Source organism: Salvelinus sp. IW2-2015, linkage group LG3 (assembly GCF_002910315.2).
Source record: "Salvelinus sp. IW2-2015 linkage group LG3, ASM291031v2, whole genome shotgun sequence".
NCBI classification, from domain to species: Eukaryota; Metazoa; Chordata; class Actinopteri; order Salmoniformes; family Salmonidae; genus Salvelinus; species Salvelinus sp. IW2-2015.
The window spans coordinates 33834278-33854892 of record NC_036840.1 but is presented as its reverse complement, the minus strand read 5'-3'; the positions used below and the strand labels follow the sequence as shown (position 1 = coordinate 33854892).

General features: G+C 42.5%; 1 protein-coding gene across 4 annotated transcripts in view; it reads right to left on the bottom strand.

Annotated features, from left to right (window-relative positions):
- The window catches only part of LOC111955234 (reticulon-3-B), a 32892-nt gene extending 12831 nt beyond the window's left edge, over positions 1-20061 (bottom strand). Inside the window, exons 1-3 of one of the 4 annotated variants that reach the window (XM_070436248.1) lie at positions 19765-19995; positions 12414-12461; positions 4547-7021 (exon numbers count right to left, since the gene is read on the bottom strand). In XM_070436248.1, coding sequence (XP_070292349.1) covers positions 4547-7021; positions 12414-12461; positions 19765-19861 — 2620 coding nt within the window. In that variant the 5' untranslated portion in view covers positions 19862-19995. Of the gene's footprint in view, positions 1-4546; positions 7032-12413; positions 12462-19764 lie in introns of those variants that run through there. The other 3 variants (XM_023975406.2, XM_023975414.2, XM_023975397.2) reach the window with 3 other exon arrangements.
- Between the last annotated feature and the right edge of the window lie 554 nt (positions 20062-20615).

Below are 20615 nucleotides of genomic sequence, written 5' to 3'. Positions count from 1 at the left end.
CAATATGTTGTGTATCAGTTCAAATGTGAAGCCCGGCTGCATGACGGTGAAAAATAAAAACTTGTTTACAGACTGACAGAGCAGCAGCGCCCCTGTTGTAGGAGGACAGACCACACTCTAATGTTCCTGATGCCGCCTGACTGTCTGCTGAGCAGCGCCAAGTGAACAAGTGGGGTTTCCTCACCCAGCACTGCAGGGGTCCGAGTCCCTCCCAGCATGCTTGRTGGTACCCACAGGGAGGCAGCCTGGGCTGACGGCCCTCGTTCATTATCGTCCCCCCTCCGTGTTACAGGCTCAAGCAACGTTCCCAGTGTCAACAGAGCTGCAGTGGGCTGCTTTCTACCTCACTGGACAGCAACCAGCTCTTAAAGGTACAGGCACCACACCACCTCCTGCTTGGCAGTATGTGTGTTTGACCTAATACAACAGCCTGGACACAGACTGGAATTCTTTACTCCTGTGAAGCTAAACCAGCTGATAAAGCTTCATTATGCAATTCAAATACCATAGGTGATTACACACATTAGCATGGGTGGGTAAGTTTGATTCAAGTCTTCACATGATCCACTTCCTTCCGACTGACTGGCCGGCCCTATCCCTCACAGTCCACATAAACACAGGATTAAAACAAATCTTACTCAAATTGGACTGCCTGATTTGAACTAATCTTTAAAGGCCTGGCAGCAAGTCAAGATTTTCTTACTAACCCAAGATACCAATGTCCAAATGTGTACCCTATTTGGGAAGATGACTGATTCATATCAGCAGGAGTATATCCATTTCTTTTTGAGGCACATTGATGGAAAACTGGTATACCCACGCTGAAATMATCAACAATGGAGCCAATCCAACTAAAACAGGTAGTTAAAAACGCACTAAAATAAACTTAACTCACCTAGCCAGGCATTCCACGCCTAACAACCTGGGAAGTTGAGGCAGCAACACTGTGGAAGCTAAGGGACAGGACAAGGTTCAAACGGGAAAATGGGCACTTAAAAAAAGAAATCCTATACATGTAGCAGATTGAGAGAAAAATAGGCCCAAATATTTAAGCTATGCTTTTTGAATTTTGGTCTTTAAGTATACAGTAACCACTAGTCAACATTATGAACAACTGCTCCTTCCATTAAACAGCTTTCACCTGGTCAATCGATCATCCCTTATGGATGTTACTTGTTGAATCCACTTCAATCAGTGTAGATGAAGGGGAGGAGACAGGTTAACTTCTTATGGCTGCAGGGGCAGTATTGAGTAGCTTGGATGAAAAGGTGCKCAGAGTAAACTGCCTGCTCCTCAGTCCCAGTTGCTAATATATGCATATTATTATTAGTATTGGATAGTTAACACTGACGTTTCTAAAACTGTTTGAATGATGTCTTAGTATAACAGAACTCATATGGCAGGCAAAAAAACAGAAGAAAAAAAAAATCCAACCAGGAAGTGGGAAATCTGAGGTTTGTAGGTTTTCAACTCATCGCCTATCGAATACACAGTGGGATATGGGTCATTTTGCACTTCCTAAGGCTTCCACTAGATGTCAGTCTTTAGAACCTTGTCTGATGCTTCTACTGTGAAGTGGGGCCGAAGGAGAGGGGATTGAGTAAAGTCTATCATGAGCTGAACATGCGCGTTCATGTGAGAGCGAGCTCTGTAATATCGCATTTCTGAAGACAAAGGAGTTCTCCGGTTGGAACATTATTGAAGATTTGTTAAAAACATCCTAAAGATTGATTCAATACATCGTTTGACATGTCTGCTTTTAGTGAACGCGCTTCGTGACTTCGGATTTGTTTACCAAACGTGCTACCTAAAGTAGCTATTTGGACATAAATGATGGACATTACCGAACAAAACAAACATTTGTGGAACTGGGATTCCTGGGAGTGCATTCTGATGAAGATCAAAGGTAAGTGAATATTTATAATGTTATTTCTGACTTCTGTTGACTGCATAATATGGCGGATATATTTTTGTCTTGATTGGGATTATTGCATGGTTTGCTTTTTCCATAAAGCTTTTTTGAAATCTGACACAGCGGTTGCATTAAGGAAAAGTGGATCTAAAATTCCATGTATAACACTTGATCTTTGATCATCGTTTATTATGAGTATTTCTGGAAATTGATGTGGCTCTCTGCAAAATCACCYGATGTTTTTGGAACTACTGAACATAACGCGTCAATCTTTGATCAACGTGAGATTTGATATAAATATGAACTTTACCGAACAAAACATACATGTATTGTGTAACATGAAGTTCTATGAGTGTCATCTGATGAAGATCAAAGGTTAGTGATTCATTTTATCTATATTTCTGCTTTTTGTGACTCCTGTCTTTGGCTGGAAAAATGGCTGTGTTTCGGCGGTGACCTAACAATCCTTTGTTGTGCTTTTGCTGTAAAGCCTTTTTGAAAATCAGACACTGTGGTGGGATTAACAAGATTGCCTTTAAAATGGTACAAGATAGTTGTATGTTTGAGGAATTTTAATTATGAGATTTGTTGTTTGAATTTGGCGCCCTGCACTTTCACTGGCTGTTGTCATATCGATCCCGTTAACGGGATTGCAGCCCTAAAAGTGTAAAGAAGGATTTTTAAGCGTTGAGACAATTGAGACATGGCTTGTGTATGTGCGCCAATCAGAGGGTGAATGGGCAAGATAAAATATTTAAGTGCCTTTGAACGAGGTATGGTACTAGGTGCCAGGCTCCCCGGTTTGTGTCAAGAACTGCAACGCTGCTGGGTTTTTCACACTCAACAGTTTCCCATGTATCAAGAATTGTCCACCACCCAAAGGACATCCAACCAACTTGACAAATCTGTGGGAAGCATTGGAGTCAACATGGGCCAGCATCCTTGTGGAACGCTTTTGACCCCTTGTAGAGTCCATGTCCTGACAAATTGAGGCTGTTGAGGGCAAAAGGGGCGGGGGACTCAATGAGGAAGGCGTTGCCAAAGTTGGGTCAACTCCGTATATATAGTGCATTATTGATCAATATGTTAGAATAAAAATGCAACCTTCAGCCTTCACTATATACACATTGTGCTAAAGCAGCTTTCAAACAGTACTTCACTGTAATACTTCTTTATCATTCCCTCCGCGACTGCATAGCATACACCTTCCCCTAGTTACTGGTTGCCTCAGTGATGACCTACCGTTCCATAGCATGCCCGTGGTGTAGGTTAAGCTCACAGCGACTGTACGGGTTTGAGTGCATCCTGCGTTCACTCGTCTGCATACCAGTCAATGTGTGCCAGGTTTGGATTTCCTTTTTGCACTGAGCAGGAAGAGAATAGGAAGAGGTCCCCTATTTGCTTTAACTCTACACTGTGAAGTAGAGGGCTATCCTGCCACTGGGTAAATCAAAAGCAGACGACCATTACACTAAATGTATGCGGTATGTAACAATGACAGCCGTGATAATGTATGCAATATTGGATGATCATATGGTCAAAACATTTTTTTACTTCAGTTTATTTTTGTAAATACTTTCTGAAACTGCATTGTTGGTTAAGGGCTTGTAAGTAAGCATTTCACTGTAAGCTGCATGTGACAAATAACATTTGATTTGAGATATTGAGCAGAAGTCCATTTACTGCATCCTTTGTACCATTAAAACCAAATTGGTCACACACACACGGCGTATCATTTTCCAGATAAGGGAAGGAGGGGGGGGTGCTGTACCATGATTCAAGAGGAGGACAAGATTAATTAGAGCGATTGGTACCCTGCATCTCAGCCTACTGTGACAATTTTCACACAAAAAACAAAGAGGYCCAATGCCCCCTAGCCTGGTCCCATCTGTATAGCCTTTTGCCAACTCACACTTAGGCACATGCAGACCTGAGAGCAGCCCACAATGACCCATGAATATCGGAGTATTTTTCACATAATTCTCTCTACTGAGTCTGGTCATGCTTTGTAACATCCAATCCAGCAGGATCATAATGAATGAATGATGTCATCACAAAAAAAGTTGAGTAAAGTCCACTCCTTCAAAATGACCATCAGTCTCTGGGATGATCGTCTCCCGTCCTGTTCCAAGTGCACTGTAGCGTGGAACGTCGCCCAAAGCAGAAACCCAACACTGGTGGATCGACTATTCCGCCTGACTTCCAGGGACATTGCAAGCAGACACCAGGAAGCCACGTTTGAACTGCCCACCACCCACTGTCCGACCATGATTACTGCCAAGCTTAAGGACATGGGTGGGGGGGGGGGGTCATTTTGAAAATACACACGCAGCACAATATATAGTTTGACCCTTTTGACTTTTGTAATAACTGCACTCTGAACGTGGAGACCTTCAGGCTTGACTAAAATAAATATTTCAGTAATACACGCAAAGGCACCTGTATCAGAATAAAAAAAGAAAATCAACATGGTGATTATATACCATATGTTATATAGTTAGTGTGCTCCTATTTTGAATAGGAAGACCAAGATGGGAGAAAGGTGCAAGTGAGAGAGAGAGAGGGGAAGAGTGATCATTGTGCTTTGCTTGTGTGAGGTTAGCAGGCATAGATCCCAGAGGGAAGACGTGTTACCTGACAAGTGCGTTAGTATTGCTGCCAAGACATGCTCTGCAAGGTGGTAGGCCTCTGCCACCCACACGTCGATGGCTTCTACCTCTTTGGAATATACACCGTAGGAAGCAGGTTTGTTTTGGGGAGAAGGAGGGTCGGAGGTTGTCGATATAAAGGAAGACTGGGATTTCTCAGAAGCCTTGATACTAGACTGGAGGTCAGCCTCCTCCTCTTGGCTGCTGCCCAACTCTTTGAGTGCATTGATAGTGAGSCGTTCCTGCTCCAGATCCATGACCATGGTTGGTGTGGACTGGGAGGGAGGGGCGCCTGTTTTAGGACACTCATCCTTGGCTGTGAGATCTTGACGGAGGTCTTCTGGATCTTCGTCCTGTCGTGACTTCAGGCACTCCCTCATGAACTCGACGAAGCTGTCCGTGGCACCAGAGACTGAGCAGTCCGGCTCAATGCTTTCTGGGTCACTGGTATTGTCTGGTGACTGGTGTCCTGCTTCAGCTTCCTTAGGTGGATGTGTCTTGCTGTTGACAATGCTATCTGTAATGAGGATTTCWTCATTCAATTTCTTCTCAGTCTTGGGCTCCAGGGTGCTGCCAGGCAGTTCYCTCTGGAAAGAGGTGAATGGATCTTTGGGAAACTCCCTGGGAGATGGCTGGCCTCCAACAGGCTTGGGGAAGGAGTCCACTTCAGCCATCGAGGGGATATCCTGCTCCACAGTGGTTGCATTGTTTTGAGGGAGTAGTGTTCCCATATGGATCTGTGAGGTTGGATCGGAAGAAGGCTCACGTACAGTGTTAAAGTTCAGCTCTTTATCATCAATGGTGTCATTCATGGATGGAAGTGAGTCTTCATCTTCAAAAGACTGTCTGTCGTATTTACGGATTGCGTCATCCTCCATGTAGTTGGATTTTGAAAGCTCAACTGACTGCATATAATCCTCTTTAATATCAGACTCTGGCTTCTCTTCAAACTTGTATGAGGGGCAAAGTGGACGATCCTGAGCTGCAACATTAGCAGAGCTCGATTTAATTAAGATATCTTGCGAGCCAGTTGACCAGTCATCATCATCATATTCTGGAAAGTCTGAAAGGTTCTCTGCGGTTTTCTCAGGAGGTTTGGCAGTGGAAGGTGAAGACTTTCCATTAGACTCATTGGGAGTCTGTGAGTGGTCAGACTCCACTTTCTGTGCTTGTGAAKCGTCAGCACTTGAGCCCTTTGACTCATCATTAGGTACTGTGGTCTTCATATTATCTGTATCCAATTCAGATTTCAGGATCTTGTGTTTAGGTGAATATTCATCAGAGTCGACAGGAGAGGAGGGAGGAGAATAACCCTCATATTCTAAGGGAGGAATTTGGGAAAATTCCTTTTTAGTCACATCTGGTTSTGGCTCAGGRGTTTTTGGTGCCTCTTTCACAGGGTCTCCTACAACTTCATAACTTTCGTCCTCTATTTCAATCTCCATCTCCTCATCGCTGTAATTCGGCTCGTCRGTCTCAATAACATTGATGGTAGGGACCCGCATTGGCTGCTTTGCTGGCGGGGTTTCCTTTTCTTCAGTAGGGAGAGAAGGAACAGAGGGGTTGTGGGCAGGTGTAGCATCACTTGACGAAGAGGGGCCAGGAATGGAGGCTGTGTCCTCAGAGTCTCCTGAGCTGTCGACTACCTCTGGGAGCGCCAGGTCACCACCCCATGGGGCCTGCTTGGTCTTCAAATCCTTCTCTTTAGAGTCAGAGGGATAGGCAGAGTCCAAACCAGCAGGAGGGGCAGGCGAAGCAGTGATCTCGGAATGAAGGTCAGGAGGGCCTTGGGTGTCTGTTATGTAAGCTTTAGGTAGGAAGCTCAGGTCAATTTCTTCCTCGATGCTAGACTGCTGCGCTGGGTCTTTGAAGACATTTTTCAGTTCAGGCCTTTCAATGGGAGAGTCCATGAAAGCGTCAGGGACAGAGGCAAACGCCTCTGGATCATCAGGAACCACTTTATCTCCCACTTTTATCTCTTGGGATTTGCCATCCTCCTCTGATACAAGAGCATCTTCAAAGTCAGGCACAGGGGGTAAGTGAGCTTTCATCCAGTCTGCAGTATCTTCAAACTCACTCCCTTGTCGGGCTTCTCCCATGACCTCAAAGGGGGATTCTGGCGATTCCTGATCAATGGAGGCTCCTTTTCTCTGGAAGGGTGAGGTGCTCTCTGTTGGCGCCTCAGTAGGAGACGTCTCATAGTGGCGCTCTTTGAAGTGAGGGAAGCCGCCGTCGTTCTTGGGCTCCTCCTTTGCTGCCAGGGCCTCCAGTGCCTTAATCCTCTCAGACACGGGGGACGTCACAGTCGGTGAATCATCTTGCTTTCCGTCAGGCTGACCTGATGATGGGTCGCTCCCGTAATTAGCGGAAGAAGATGAGCCGGGTTGAGAAGAACTGGCGATGCGAAGGGAGGTGGCCACCCCTTCTGAGGGTGTGTCAGAGCCCAGCACCACCATTTTGTCTGTCGGCCATGCACGGAGGCAGGGAAGGGAAGAAGGAGGGCATAAAAATCACACACACTCAAACTCCCATGCACTTCCAGTTATAGTCGGTGGAGGCCATTTTGTTGCAGCCCAAGCAGTCGTGCATAGCATGAGACGGTTTAAAGTCAGTAATGGATGAGGGCGTCAGTCAGCATGCATTGCTGACTTAACGTCTCAAGTTSTTGCCATTGAAGAGCCTTTTCAATGAGGCAACATTGGAAATGACTTGTATGGTCGAAATGAAGCAGCTCCAAACGAAATAAGAAAATTGTATCTATAAACAAAACTGTTATACTGTGTGACCTGTGGTAGCATATGCATTGTGGTCTACATCACAATCACATCTTTTGCTATMAATATATTTTTTAAGTACAGCTGCATAGACTATGGCCTGGAGTTTTGTTAAATCGGGTACTCCGTGTCTGGTATGTCTTACAAAATACTTGTGATGGAGAAAGGGTTGGTACACTCAATCTATCCTTCCTCTATCTGGGTAATATCAACGACCTTACTGAGAACCGTTGAGCAGTCACTTCACATCTCCCGAAGYCCAACATCATAGAACTGAATGTGACAACAGGGACCAGATATAAAATGTGCCTAGAAGCAAAGGTCACATWGGATAAATGCTCCCCATTTTAACTTGCAATGCCTTTTAAAAATGGGCCAGAGACTAAGGTCAAGCGACTGTAGCCTAGTATAAACAGGAGTTAAATTAAAAAYGMMMTWWTCTATAATGACCTAATTAACAAATAATTTGATTACCAAATGAGCTACTATCTGAAAACAACCTATAGGCCTACATACGAAGGGCGATACTCTGAAGGGGAATACTCTTCTTCGTGTCTTCCATCCTGCAGATGTCTGTGTAAGTAACGCAATGTCAACATAATTATAATTATGTTTAAGRGTCATACCATAATCTTGTAAATTAGGTACAATATTAATCAAACAGAAGAACGACAATCAAATATCTTTAATGTACTGAGATGACTCATCCCAGGAATGAATACAGTGCACTACCTCAGACTCAAAAYTATAACCGGAGTGAAATTAAAACATCATTGATTTACAGGACTAGTCTCATCCTCAGATGACCTACGGACCAATTTGCAAGCATGACTACGTCTCACTAGTCTGGCCTTGTCCCATCCGACCATCGGTGTAATCAATAAGAACACCCAGCTAACACAGCACACATAACAAGCTGGACAATAGTCCTGGTGTTGAGGCTTCCTAAATCATGTCCCCCCTGTGCTGCAGTCTGTCAATACGCCACTAAGCACGCTAACCTGCTGCTATTGCCACACGCCATAGCTGAAGTGACAGAGTCAGACTGGGACAAGGATCCCCTCCATGGCACAGTGCCACGGGTATCCTGGGTCATTTGGGGGGGGGGATGCATACATAATCCGCAAGATGTTCCAAGCTGCTCCAATAATCACATGATCCCTTTTCAGCTTAATGGTCCCCCCCCTGTACTTTTCCAACACCCAGYGACAAGCAATCATAGTGGAGAATTGGCAGCTATATTGGGAGGTACACATCAGCTGTCTGCTTGCCTCTGCCATCCKCAGGCAAACAGAGACCAAGGTTTGACCCCTGCTTTGAGGCAATATCTCCGGAAGGAACAGGTCAAATATGCAGCTGGTACTTTTTCCAAATGCAACAAGGTCCATTTCTCCTTCTATATGGTTATTTACTATAAATGGAGTCAAGAGATCCTAATCTAAGAGGAACAAATCAATGGCGCCGTTTCTTTTCAAATCCAATGTTATAGTACATTTCATAAACTACCCAACAGCTTACGTCAACGAGTTAATAGTATTGTGTTATTGAAGCTTGGTGCTCTGTATAGGCATTGTGGCCAGTCAGCTTGACCCTGCAGCCATCCTAAACCCACAGCACCGTGGACATGTTGTTCATCGGTACACAACTCAAGGGTGGGCTGTCTTGGTCTGGACCTTCCCCTCCCATTGAGGTCCATTYTGCATTGTTCAAACTAGGCCACATACACGAATGGACTTTCCATCTAGCCGAAAACAATGTAGCATTTTGGCTCGACGCAAGTAAACAAATGACAAAACAGCTACTGCACCGTGAACAGGAATCAGAGCCACTGGCAACAGGGAGCCGACACTCCCTGATTGGAATCACAAATAACACGACCCAAAAACATATAAGAAACTGTCAAACACAGTTTTGTAATACTCATTCAACCTCTGATGAGAACATCACTTCCTGTGGTCCTCAGTTGTTKGAGATAGAGGTTATTATATTACGTCATCTACTCCCCACAGTAATTGGAGTTGAGTGCTAAAGTGTTTTTTAAAGGGACACTCGTTACTAATCCCCGTTTTAAACGGTCTATTGAACATGGTCCAACAAACGTCTCACATTCCAAAATATGTCTAGCAGGAAGACTCAAAAATGGACGCATTTCTTCAAGATGAGAAAGTGTAAATCAGCTCAATCATTTTGGCACTATGCGGATGAGTCAAATAGTTTACTTGATAAGACACAGCCTTCCAGTAGGGATCACAGCTTAGCTAAATCAAGATAAGGTTTGCCTCTAGACAAGAAAAAGCTAGACATCTTTAAAAAAGGACTAGAACTGCATATTAGGTACACTTGAAGGTATGAGGATATTGCGCGTTGTGGTAAGCCTACAATCTGTTATTGTTAAAAATGATACAAGTACTACTATTCACAAAAGCATGAACACAGTGGAATATTTTTTCTGCAGAGAAAAGGAGTCACTGTATGATAAGAGATCAAATTCCATTGGGTACAGCAGTGTCATTTCCAATTAGTGATGGATGGAATAGCTCCAAGGCCCATCTCCCTCACCGTGTGATTAGCTGTTTGACTTAATATCCTAGCACTACATAGGACAGATTCAGTTTCTGGCCATCTAGTCTAGAGGTCGACCGATTAATCAGAATGGCCGATTAATTAGGGCCGATACCAAGTTTTCATAACAATCGGAAATCGGTATTTTTGGGCGCCGATTTGCCGATTTTAAAAAAGATATTTTTATTTTTTTACACCTTCATTTAATCTTTATTTAACTAGGCAAGTCAGTTAAGAACACATTCTTARTTTCAATGACGGCCTAGGAACGGGGCAGAACGACAGTTTTTTAACCTTGTCAGCTCGGGYGATCCAATCTTGCAACCTTACAGTTAACTAGTCCAATGCTCTAACACCTGATTACATTGCACTCCACGAGGAGCCTGCCTGTTACGCGAATGCAGTAAGCTAAGGTAAGTTGCTAGCTAGCATTAAACTTACCTTATAAAAAAACAATCAATGACTGTCATTTCCTTTCTTAAAATCAATACACAAGTATATATTTTTAAACCTGCATATTTAGCTAAAAGAAATCCAGGTTAGCAGGCAATATTGAAGACCCATGAAAGCTGGTGGTTCGTTTTAACATATGTTCTCATGTTATTTGAGACTAAATAGATTTTATTTATGTATTATATTAAGTTAAAATAAAAGTGTTCATTGTTCATTCAGTATTGTTGCAATTGTCATTATTACAAAAATGTGTGTGTGTGTATGATATATATAAATATAAATGTTTTTTAATTTTTATAAATCGTCCGATTAATCGGTATCGGCTTTTTCTGTCCTCCAATAATCGGTATCGGTGTTGAAAAATCCTAATCGGTCAACCTCTAATCTAGTCTGGCTTAAGTTTAATACTCTTGCTATACTGTCCAGGTCTACACATTGTAGGCTACTTTTATAAAAACTAACGAAATTGTGTTTCAGAAAACAAACCAAGCAAAAAAAGCTACATCAAGAAAACAAAATACATACATTTTACSATAGTCCCTAAAATAAAAACTACTTTTTGGCTCCAGCAGTGGTGACATGCAAAAAGCTTAAGAAGCTATAAGCAGAGGTAGAGGGGCAGAGCGCATCCAGGGAGGAGGGCGCCGACCCCAGCCTTATGCGGGCATAGAGCAGCGAGTGGAGTGGGTCCCTCCCCAGTGCCTCTCATCCTCCAGTGSCGGTGAAGGGACTGGGGTGGGAGGCTCTTCGAGATGGGGCATAAGGCCTGGATGAAGGGGCCATCTATCCAAGGACAGCTAGGGCCCTTCTGGGACAACCAACCTGAGCCATTTTTAGAGTTTTTCCTCATCGTGAACTTGAACTTCTCTCAGCTTTCTTAAAATAAGGTGGCAATCTTGGGATTATCTTGGACCTACAGTGCCGTTGACCTAAATAATGCGACAGAGTGGAGCAGGCAGTAAAGACTAGAAATAGATCCGCTTGCTGTCATTTGTAGGTCTTGTCAGTTTTCGGATAGGGGTAAGATCAGGGAGCAGGGGGGGTTCTGGGGGAGGTTAGAGGGAGCTTTGGGGAATTACTCAWCTAATTCCAAACATGCAATATTCCTCATCACTGTGCTGCTAGTTTGATGCCTCCTTGATGCCAATTTATTCCATCAATTTCAACCTATTCCACTGGGAAAGTCAGTGCATTCCATTGGGAATCAATCTACTGTATCACTACATCAATAGATGGCTTGATCCATTACTGTACATCTCAATTAGCTCTGTGGATTAATCAATTCATCACGTGTCAGGCTGTGTGTCTAGCATATATGCTGTATCCAGTATGGTACATCACATGCATGCCTGAAGACATCTTCACTTAAAAACAGGCTTTAAACCTGAACTCTGTGCAAACTTCCCGCTCTGTGGATTAATCAATTCATCACGTGTCAGGCTGTGTGTCTAGCATATATGCTGTATCCAGTATGGTACATCACATGCATGCCTGAAGACATCTTCACTTAAAAACAGGCTTTAAACCTGAACTCTGTGCAAACTTCCCTTAAATATATATATATATATATATATATATATATATATATATATATATATATATATATTTATTTTTTTAAACACGTGATTCTCCCTTGCCATGCACCATGGGCGTCAGTCAGGGGCTTCGGGGTTGGGCCTGTTGGTCCTAGTAATTGAACAGGTCTGGCCTCCAGTTGGGGGGGGGGTTGAAAATTCCAAGTCAGACACTGTTGAAAGAGGGAGGAGCCTCGCTGCCCAGCTAAATTGCAATTAGTGCAGGCGGTCAGCAGGAAACAGATGGGATACAGTTACAGGGCTTCTAGGGGTGGGCTCTGTTGAAGATTGCATAGTGGGGGTGGAATTAAATGTTTCCAGGCCTCTAGTATGAAGTTCTTGGTCTGGACTAGAGTAGGAGAAGGGCACTAGAGAGGAATGGAAGGCATTACAGCAGCAGCCGAGCAAGAGAGAATGACAGGGAAAGAGAGGGTGAAGGTCGTGAAAGGGAGGATAGCAGACGAGCAGCGTAACAGAACCATACACTTGCCTTGAGGAGACTGAATGAGAGATACAGGCGAAGAGGAAAGAAAGGAATCTGAAAAAATTAAAAAAGGARAGAAGAATGAACATCCTACAGTGGCAGAAAATAACTCCCATCCCCATAACAACCACCCACCATTTTATACATTAACGTCAACTGGATGCCTGGTGGGACTCCCACTAATCCAACCTTATCAACTATACAATACTGTATGCTTTACAACGTCAGAATGACAACGTCAGAAGCTACGGTAAAATAACTACTAACATGCAAGCCCCATGCAACTGGTAGTGTCTACCAGTTTACTACRAATAAACACCTATGATCAACTTAATCCATGCACGTTAACATTTCCTATGCAAGCAAAGACAATAACAAATGACAAACGCAAATTCTTCACGACGCACAAACAACGATGCTTCCAACAACGTCACACTTCTCATAACATTGTATGGTACTTTCCATAATTTTTATGCAATTTGTACATATTTCTCCTTTGGTTTACGATACCCGTTGCCAAGCAGACACCCACATTGCACTCGCTTGATGGTAATTCATTATGTAACCCAAGTGATCACAAGAACAGTTTTTGTAGAGCAATAGTCCCATCTAACAGCCTCCATGAATATCGAAGGAGGAACAAGGTTTTGCTTTTCCTTCCTTACACATTTAACAGSTGGGAAACACCAGAGGAGACATGTAGGGGAATTTATTCAGCTGTGAGTGAGATGGGATGGCAACAATGATGTATATAAACCAAGGACTACTAATGCCATGTATTGACCATTGAGAGGCTTTGAAGGCTCCAGTTGGCCATATAACACCCCTAGTAGGAGCAGTCCTCCATAGGAATGAAAGGAATTCTACAGTAGTTTAATTAAATGGATTCAAGGACAAAATTGTGTYTTTAAGTATTTTAGTTTTAGTGCAGACAGTGACATTAGTAATCTCTACAGATTGTACATTAAGGAAATCTTTGTATTTTCATTTAGCTCACATACAATTTWAAAAGTATGCATTAAGGTGTCTAATATAATAAGTGGGGCAAAAATGAATGTAGACKMTAATACATTTTACAACGGCGGGAGYGTACKAAGATGGAGGAACAGTGGCTTCAACACAGAGCCACCTATCAGTCATRTAGTGTATGCATGCAGCCACTACAGTTGAAGTCAGAAGTTTACATACACCTTAGACAGTTTCACAATTCCTGACATTTAATCCAAGTAAAAACTCCCTGTCTTAGGTCAGTTAGGATCAGCAATTTATTTTAAGAATGGGAAATGTCAGAATAATAGTAGAGAATGATTTATTTCAGCTTTTATTTCTTTCATCACATTCCCAGTGGGTCAGAAGTTTACATACACTCAATTAGTATTMGGTAGCATTGCCTTTAAATTGTTTAACTTGGYTCAAACGTTTRGGGTAGCCTGCCACAAGCGTCCCACAATAAGTTGGGTGAATGTTGGCCCATTCCTCCTGACAGAGCTGGTGTAACGGAGTCAGGTTTGTAGGCCTCCTTGCTCAGACACTTTTTCAGTTCTACCCACAAATTATCTATAGGATTGAGGTCAGGGCTTTGTGATGGCCACTCCAATACCTTGACCTTTGTTGTCCTTAACCATTTTGCCACAACTTTGGAAGTATGCTTGGGTCATTGTCCTTTGGAAGACCCATTTGTGACCAAGCTTTAACTTCCTGACTGATGTCTTGCTTCAATATATCCACATCATTTTCCTTCCTCATGATGCCATCTATTTTGTGAAGTGCACCAGTCCTCTGCAGCAAAGCACCCCCACAACATGATGCTGCCAGCCGCGTGCTTCACGGTTGGGAGGGTTCGTCGGCTTGCAAGCATCCCCTTTTTCTCCAAACATAACGATGGTCAATATGGCCAAACAGTTTTATTTTTGTTCATCAGACCAGAGAAATTTCTCCAAAAGAACAATCTATGTCCCCATGTGCAGTTGCAAATCGTAGTCTGGCTTTTCTATGGCGGTTTTGGAGCAGTGGCTTCTTCCTTGCTGAGCGGCCTTTCAGGTTATGTCGATATAGGACTCGTTTTACTGTGGATATAGATACTTTTGTACCTGTTTCCTCCAGAATCTTCACAAGGTCCTTTGCTGTTGTTCTGGATTGATTTGCACTTTTTGCCACCAAAGTACGTTCATCTCTAGGAGACAGACTACATCTCCTTCCTGAGCGGTAGACGGCTGCTGGTCCCATGGTGTTATACTTGGGTACTATTGTTTGTACAGAGTGAACGTGGTACCTTCAGGTGTTTGGAAATTGCTCCAAGGATGAACCAGACTTGGAGGTCTACAATTTTTTCTGAGTCTTGGCTGATTGCTTTTGATTTTTCCATGATGTCAAGCAAGAGCACTGAGTTGAAGTAGACCTTGAAATAGATCCACAGGTAACCTCCAATTGACTCAAATGATGAAATTAGCTTATCAGAAGCTTCTTAAAGCCTTGACATCATTTTCTGGAATTTTCCAACCTGTTTAAAAGGCACAGTCAACGTAAACTTCCGACTTCAACTGTATAATCTTGTCTTGTCCATTCACCCTCTGAATAGCACACAAACACAATCCATTTCTCAAGGCTTAACATTCCTTCTTTAACCTGTCTCCTCCCCTTCATCTACACCGATTGGAGTGGATTTAACAAGTGACCATAGCTTTCACCTGGATTTACCTCGTCTGTGTCATGGAAAGAGCAGTTGTTCTTAATGTTTTGTAGACTCAGTATATGTGTGTATGATATATATATATAAACTTCAAGAGCCGGTTAATCAATTAGAGTCATCGTCACCCCAAAACGATTCACGTAGGAGACTGGCTGATCAGGTCGACGAGCCCTTGCTATGTAACATTCCTCTTTAAGAGCCTGGGCGAGTCTTAATCTACCTATGCCACACCTGCAATAAGAAAATTAGTCAACGTTACGCTTCTTTCGCTGACAATTCCAAATAGCCTGAAACCATTGGTGGTAGCGTGCAAGTACACGAAGCATTTCAGATGGAAACGTATCCTCCCAGTGTCCACAAAAACAACCTCTAGAGTCACTTATCTAAGAAGATCTATGCAAGAGAACCACTCCCTTTTAGCAGACTGACAAAGATGAAAAATGTGCATTTTTACAGACTTTAACCATTCCTCTTGTTAAGGTTGTCTATGACAAGGGTTAAACATGGCTTCATATAGCTRGTGTTTCCAACACTTCCAGCCTTGACACAACATTCTCATGACCGGCAGACATGAGTAGGAAGTGAACCTGCTTTGGCACCATGCCGCCCTATTCTCTAATACTGGATCTGGATGTAGGCTCATCTATGGGGGAGCCCTTGAGGGCCAATGGCACAKAACTGAACGAGGGCCTAACATTGCATTCCCAGTCCTACCAGCCATTTCTGTCCCATCCCGAGGAAAGTCAAGTCAAGACACTCAAACCCCCGGGGGGGCCAGTTTGCTGCCTCAGCCAGATTTACTGACCTTAGACTATATAGTCTGCCAGAACAGAGCGCCAGCCAGAGAGGGGGAGAAAATAAGAGGCAGATAGGAGAGGGAGCCAAAAGTACCCCATGTTCTCTCACAAACTACAGCCATGGTCTTATCTGCAGGCTCCTCATTGCACTGGCCTAGATTCTGGATCATTCCTCAGCCTGTATCTGTTTCACTGCATCTTAACGCTCAAGCTAAAACCAGCCGAATGTTGATTCCCACTCTGCAAAATGCAGCATTTCAAATCATAACATTTCTAGTCTAAAGTAATCCTTAGTCACTACTGTAGCTTGAACTAGCACACATCTTTCAAACTAAAAACATCTTGCCGTTTACTGACCTCGGCCGTCGTTCTAACTGAAAACGGGTGGAAATCCAGATCAAAATGTCCATAGCCTATGAAACAGGAGTCGGTAGAGCACCGGATTTAGCTCTGATAACACAGTAAAATTACCGAGTTTGAATAATGCATCTCCAGTCCAGTAGTTGTTTTGGTTTTACAGGCAGTGTTTTAACTTCCTATTAAAACAGATGCAGGAAGAAAGAAAATAGCACTGAATCAAACACTGACAACTTGAACAGCATTTGAGATATTCAGAAATCATTGTAACAAATTCTCCTGTACAGTCCAACAAAACAGTAGACCCATGGACATTCTGCCACCTTAGATAAATGGTTCCATTGACGGAGCTTGCACAATCACCTCGTAAAAGCAGCATCGAAAAGAATAGGGGGTGCTTTTCATGAACTAAATAACCCTGACAATCAACTGGCTCAATGCACTTTTAGATGTGAGACCTRTTAGGTTGATCTCTATGGTCACTTCCTTAGTGTTGTCACTCAAGTGTGTTGAGAATGAAGTAGGCATGAAAGAGACTGGCCAACACCGGCCTCAGAGAYCAAGATAGGCCAAGTGTGCAAAGCGGTCATCAAGGCAAAGGGTGGCTACTTTAAAGAAMCTCAAATATAACAAATATRTTGAGTCGCTTAACCCTTTTTTGGTCACTACATGATTCCATATGTGTTATTTAATAGTCTTGATGTCTTCACTATTATTCTACAATGTAGAAAAGAGTAAAAAATTAAATAAAGAAAAACCCTGGAATGAGTAAGTCTTTCCAAACTTTTGACTGGTACTGTAAGTCCATTTGGTTTCCTCCAGACTGGGTGCTACATTACCTTTGCCACGGGACATTGATACTGTACGACAGTAGCGCCAAGGGTCCAACAAGGACTGTAGTGTCATCATTAAATCATACAGCTGACGTAAGGGGGGAAAAAATAGTAATGACAAGGCAGCAAGTTAATGGCATCTGGTCTGTGTGACCAAGGCCAAATGAAAGAATGGTAGACGGACAACTGACAAGGTAGCATGGACTTCAGAAAAATGCAAAGGCAATCCCAATATATTGGAGATCAGTTAAAAAAAAGTTGAAATTTACACTTTAAAAAAAATACGGAAAAAGTTATCACACTGGGCTAACGCGTCGAACACACTGACAGCGTCGTTGCGCAAAATAGTAAGCAGTATCATCTGAATATGTATTCAACTAAAGTTCAACATCCACCTTCTGCTACCATTTCTGTCAAGCCGTCTACGCATACAGTTTGACGCATACGTTCGATAACTCCAACGTATGCACCACACCGAACACACTGCAACACAATGCTGCAAGGCAAACACAGCATTTGATTGGAAATTAACGTAATTCTGGTGTACCAAAWTGCAACGACGCTGTCGGTGTGATCGAAGCGTAAATATGACTCCCCTTTGAAACATGTACCAGTTAGTAAATGACTTTGTGACACACCCACTTGAGGCAATATAACTGGTATTCAGCCTTGAACAGAACACAGAAGCATTCCCTGTTTGCAATATGAGCTGGGTCCCTTTTTAGCATGCCTTTGAAATGATATACAGTAAACTACATTTAAAGGGGTTGGTTGTTAACATATGGTAAAGTAAGCCTGTAACACACAACCTGTATGTCAACCAATAAAGTACAATAATGATTTTCTATTTAAGAGCAGTTTGTACATTGATCATCTGATTAGGCTACTTTAGTGTAATTTTTATTATTATTTTTTTTATAAATAAATACAATATACATGCAGTGAAGCCGCTCAACAACTACGTCACATTGGTCATCGAACAGCCTCCCATCCAGAGCGACACAGAAGCAACCAGGGTCAACGCCCTGCTCAAGGGAAAGATCCCCCCCACAGTTCCCAAAGAGCTGCCCCTCAACCATCCAAGACCTCCCCCACAGTCCCCCCGAAGAAAAAATTATAATTCCATTCCCCACCCAATGCACCAACAAATGAACAAAAGAGAAAAAGATTAAAAACAAAGGAAAACGCAAAAAATATTTTAAAAAGACAAAAATCATAACAGCAAGGCCAACTGAATATGTTTGAGTGCATGTATGGCAGTGTAACATTTATTTTACTATCATTGCTCCATTAGTATTTGCCAATATAGCATAATATACAGGAAGTTATAGCCTAATACACAGCTCCAAATGTACTCCCAACAGATGCTTGTTTCAAGTTTTATAAGTGAGACATGGTTTGCTGAATAGATGGATTATACTATTTGAAATGCCCTTCCCTAATGGACAAAAATACTGTCAGTTTGAAGACTGTTGCAGAGACAACAGTGTCCTTTCCTCCCCCCAATCATATAGCTTACAGGACACATGCATCCAAAGACAAAAAAGAAATGAAAAACAGACCATAGAATCAATGCATCATAGCGAGAAAATTAGTGATTGGACTGTGAAGCACTAATATTCTTGCATGGCTTTGTTAACCAATGTGCAGGTGATTTGGCAACAGGAAAAACAGCAGCCCTTTAAGAGGTCCTCCCTTAAAATTTGCAGTTGCCCAATAACAATCAACAATGTATATAAACCCTGGATTGTTGATGCCATCCATGTATTGAGGGGAGGCAGGTAGCCTAGTGTTTAGAGTGTTGGACTAGTAACTGAAAGGTTGCAAGATCAAATCCCCGAGCTGACAAAGTAAAAATCTGTCGTTCTGCCCCRGAATAAGGCAGGGACACTGTTCCTCMGCCATCAGTGAAAATAAGAATMTGTTCTTAATTAAATGACTTGCCTAGTTAAATATATTTTTACAATGGGGGAGTGCCAAGATGGAGGAACGYTGACTTCATAACAGCGCCCCCTGTCAGTCAACTAGTGTATTTACAAATCATTGGTAACAATGAATCTGCAGTGCAGATCACAGTCCCGGCAACATGTAGCCATTTCACCGTGGCCCAAATAGAGAATAAAATGTGTCATCGCGTTCTGTTTCCTTGTCTGGTAAATACAAAGTTCGGGATTGCAGAGATTGAGAAAACTTTGGCAAAGCAAGTAGACTAGTTTGGTGTTCCATCAAATCGTGGTGCGCGTTTKTCGAACCAACGACGGGTAGGTGGTAACGGTGTTCTAAAACAATTTCTCGTCAGTGGAGTATCGTTCGATCCCATAAAGGGCGGTGGGTGTTTGTTGGTCAAGTAAAACGTCTAATATTAGGATATTTAGCACCCTTTAACGCTCACAATAATGCAAAATCATCAGCTTACAAGGTATGGACTACTTGTTCAACAACTTGACTATGTCAAGTGCTTACAGAGACAAGGACAATATACTGGTTAACCTACCCAACGAACAAATAAGTGTAGAGCTAAGCATTTTAAATGTACCTGCCTTTCACGATCCTAAAACATTGTTTTTTGACGGTCTTACATTAGAGCAACGGGCTACTTTATTTCAAAGCACCTGTGTTACTGAACGTTTAAACAGAATTTCTATGTTGACTATTGCAACATAGAATGACATCCATCTTACCCGACATTTTTGAGTCTTTGGTCMCAACAGAGTTCTGTCCATCGGCAAGCCCCTGCGACGATGATATCTGGGCGGACTGGGTCATTGAATCTGCCATTTTCCTGTAATTTCACAATATTCTGCACAGTAACGGCGAGAATAAATGTTGTTTTGTCTGTTATTGCTGTCCTTAAAATAACCTCTTCTTCCGACTTTCCTCCTATTCCCAAAGAGCTGGGTGCAAGTGTCACCGAGCCTGTGCACCTTCACGCGCACGTACTGAAGCGCTGTGAGTGCAGGATAGAAAGAGCGAAACAAGGCGGACATTTGACGTTAGCTCATTTAAAGGGCTATACCCAACATTTTCCCATTGTGTTTKTAAATGTATAGCCTATTTATGGAAAAATACCTACCACATTTTATTATGCAAACATGACCCTATGTTTTCTAATTTGAGAATGTAAATAGGCCTTATAAAGTATAATAGGCCTATTCACAGAGATGGGCAGTATTTGTGTTACATGTATTGGAAATATGTATACTGAACATAGATGTAAAGCAAAATGCAATAATTTCATCGATTTTTACTGTTACAGTTCATATGAGGAAATCAGTCAATTGAAATAAATTCATTAGGCCCTAATCTATGGATTTCACATACATTTACATTTAAGTCATTTAGCAGACGCTCTTATCCAGAGCGACTTACACATGACTGGGAATACAGATATGCATCTATTGGTCACAGATACCTTAAAACAAAATTGGCCTCTCAATGGGCCCAATGGATCTCATCAAAGTATTTTTGTGCATTCAAATTGMCATCGATAAAATGCAATTGGGGCGGAAGGTAGCCTAGTGGTTAGCGCGTT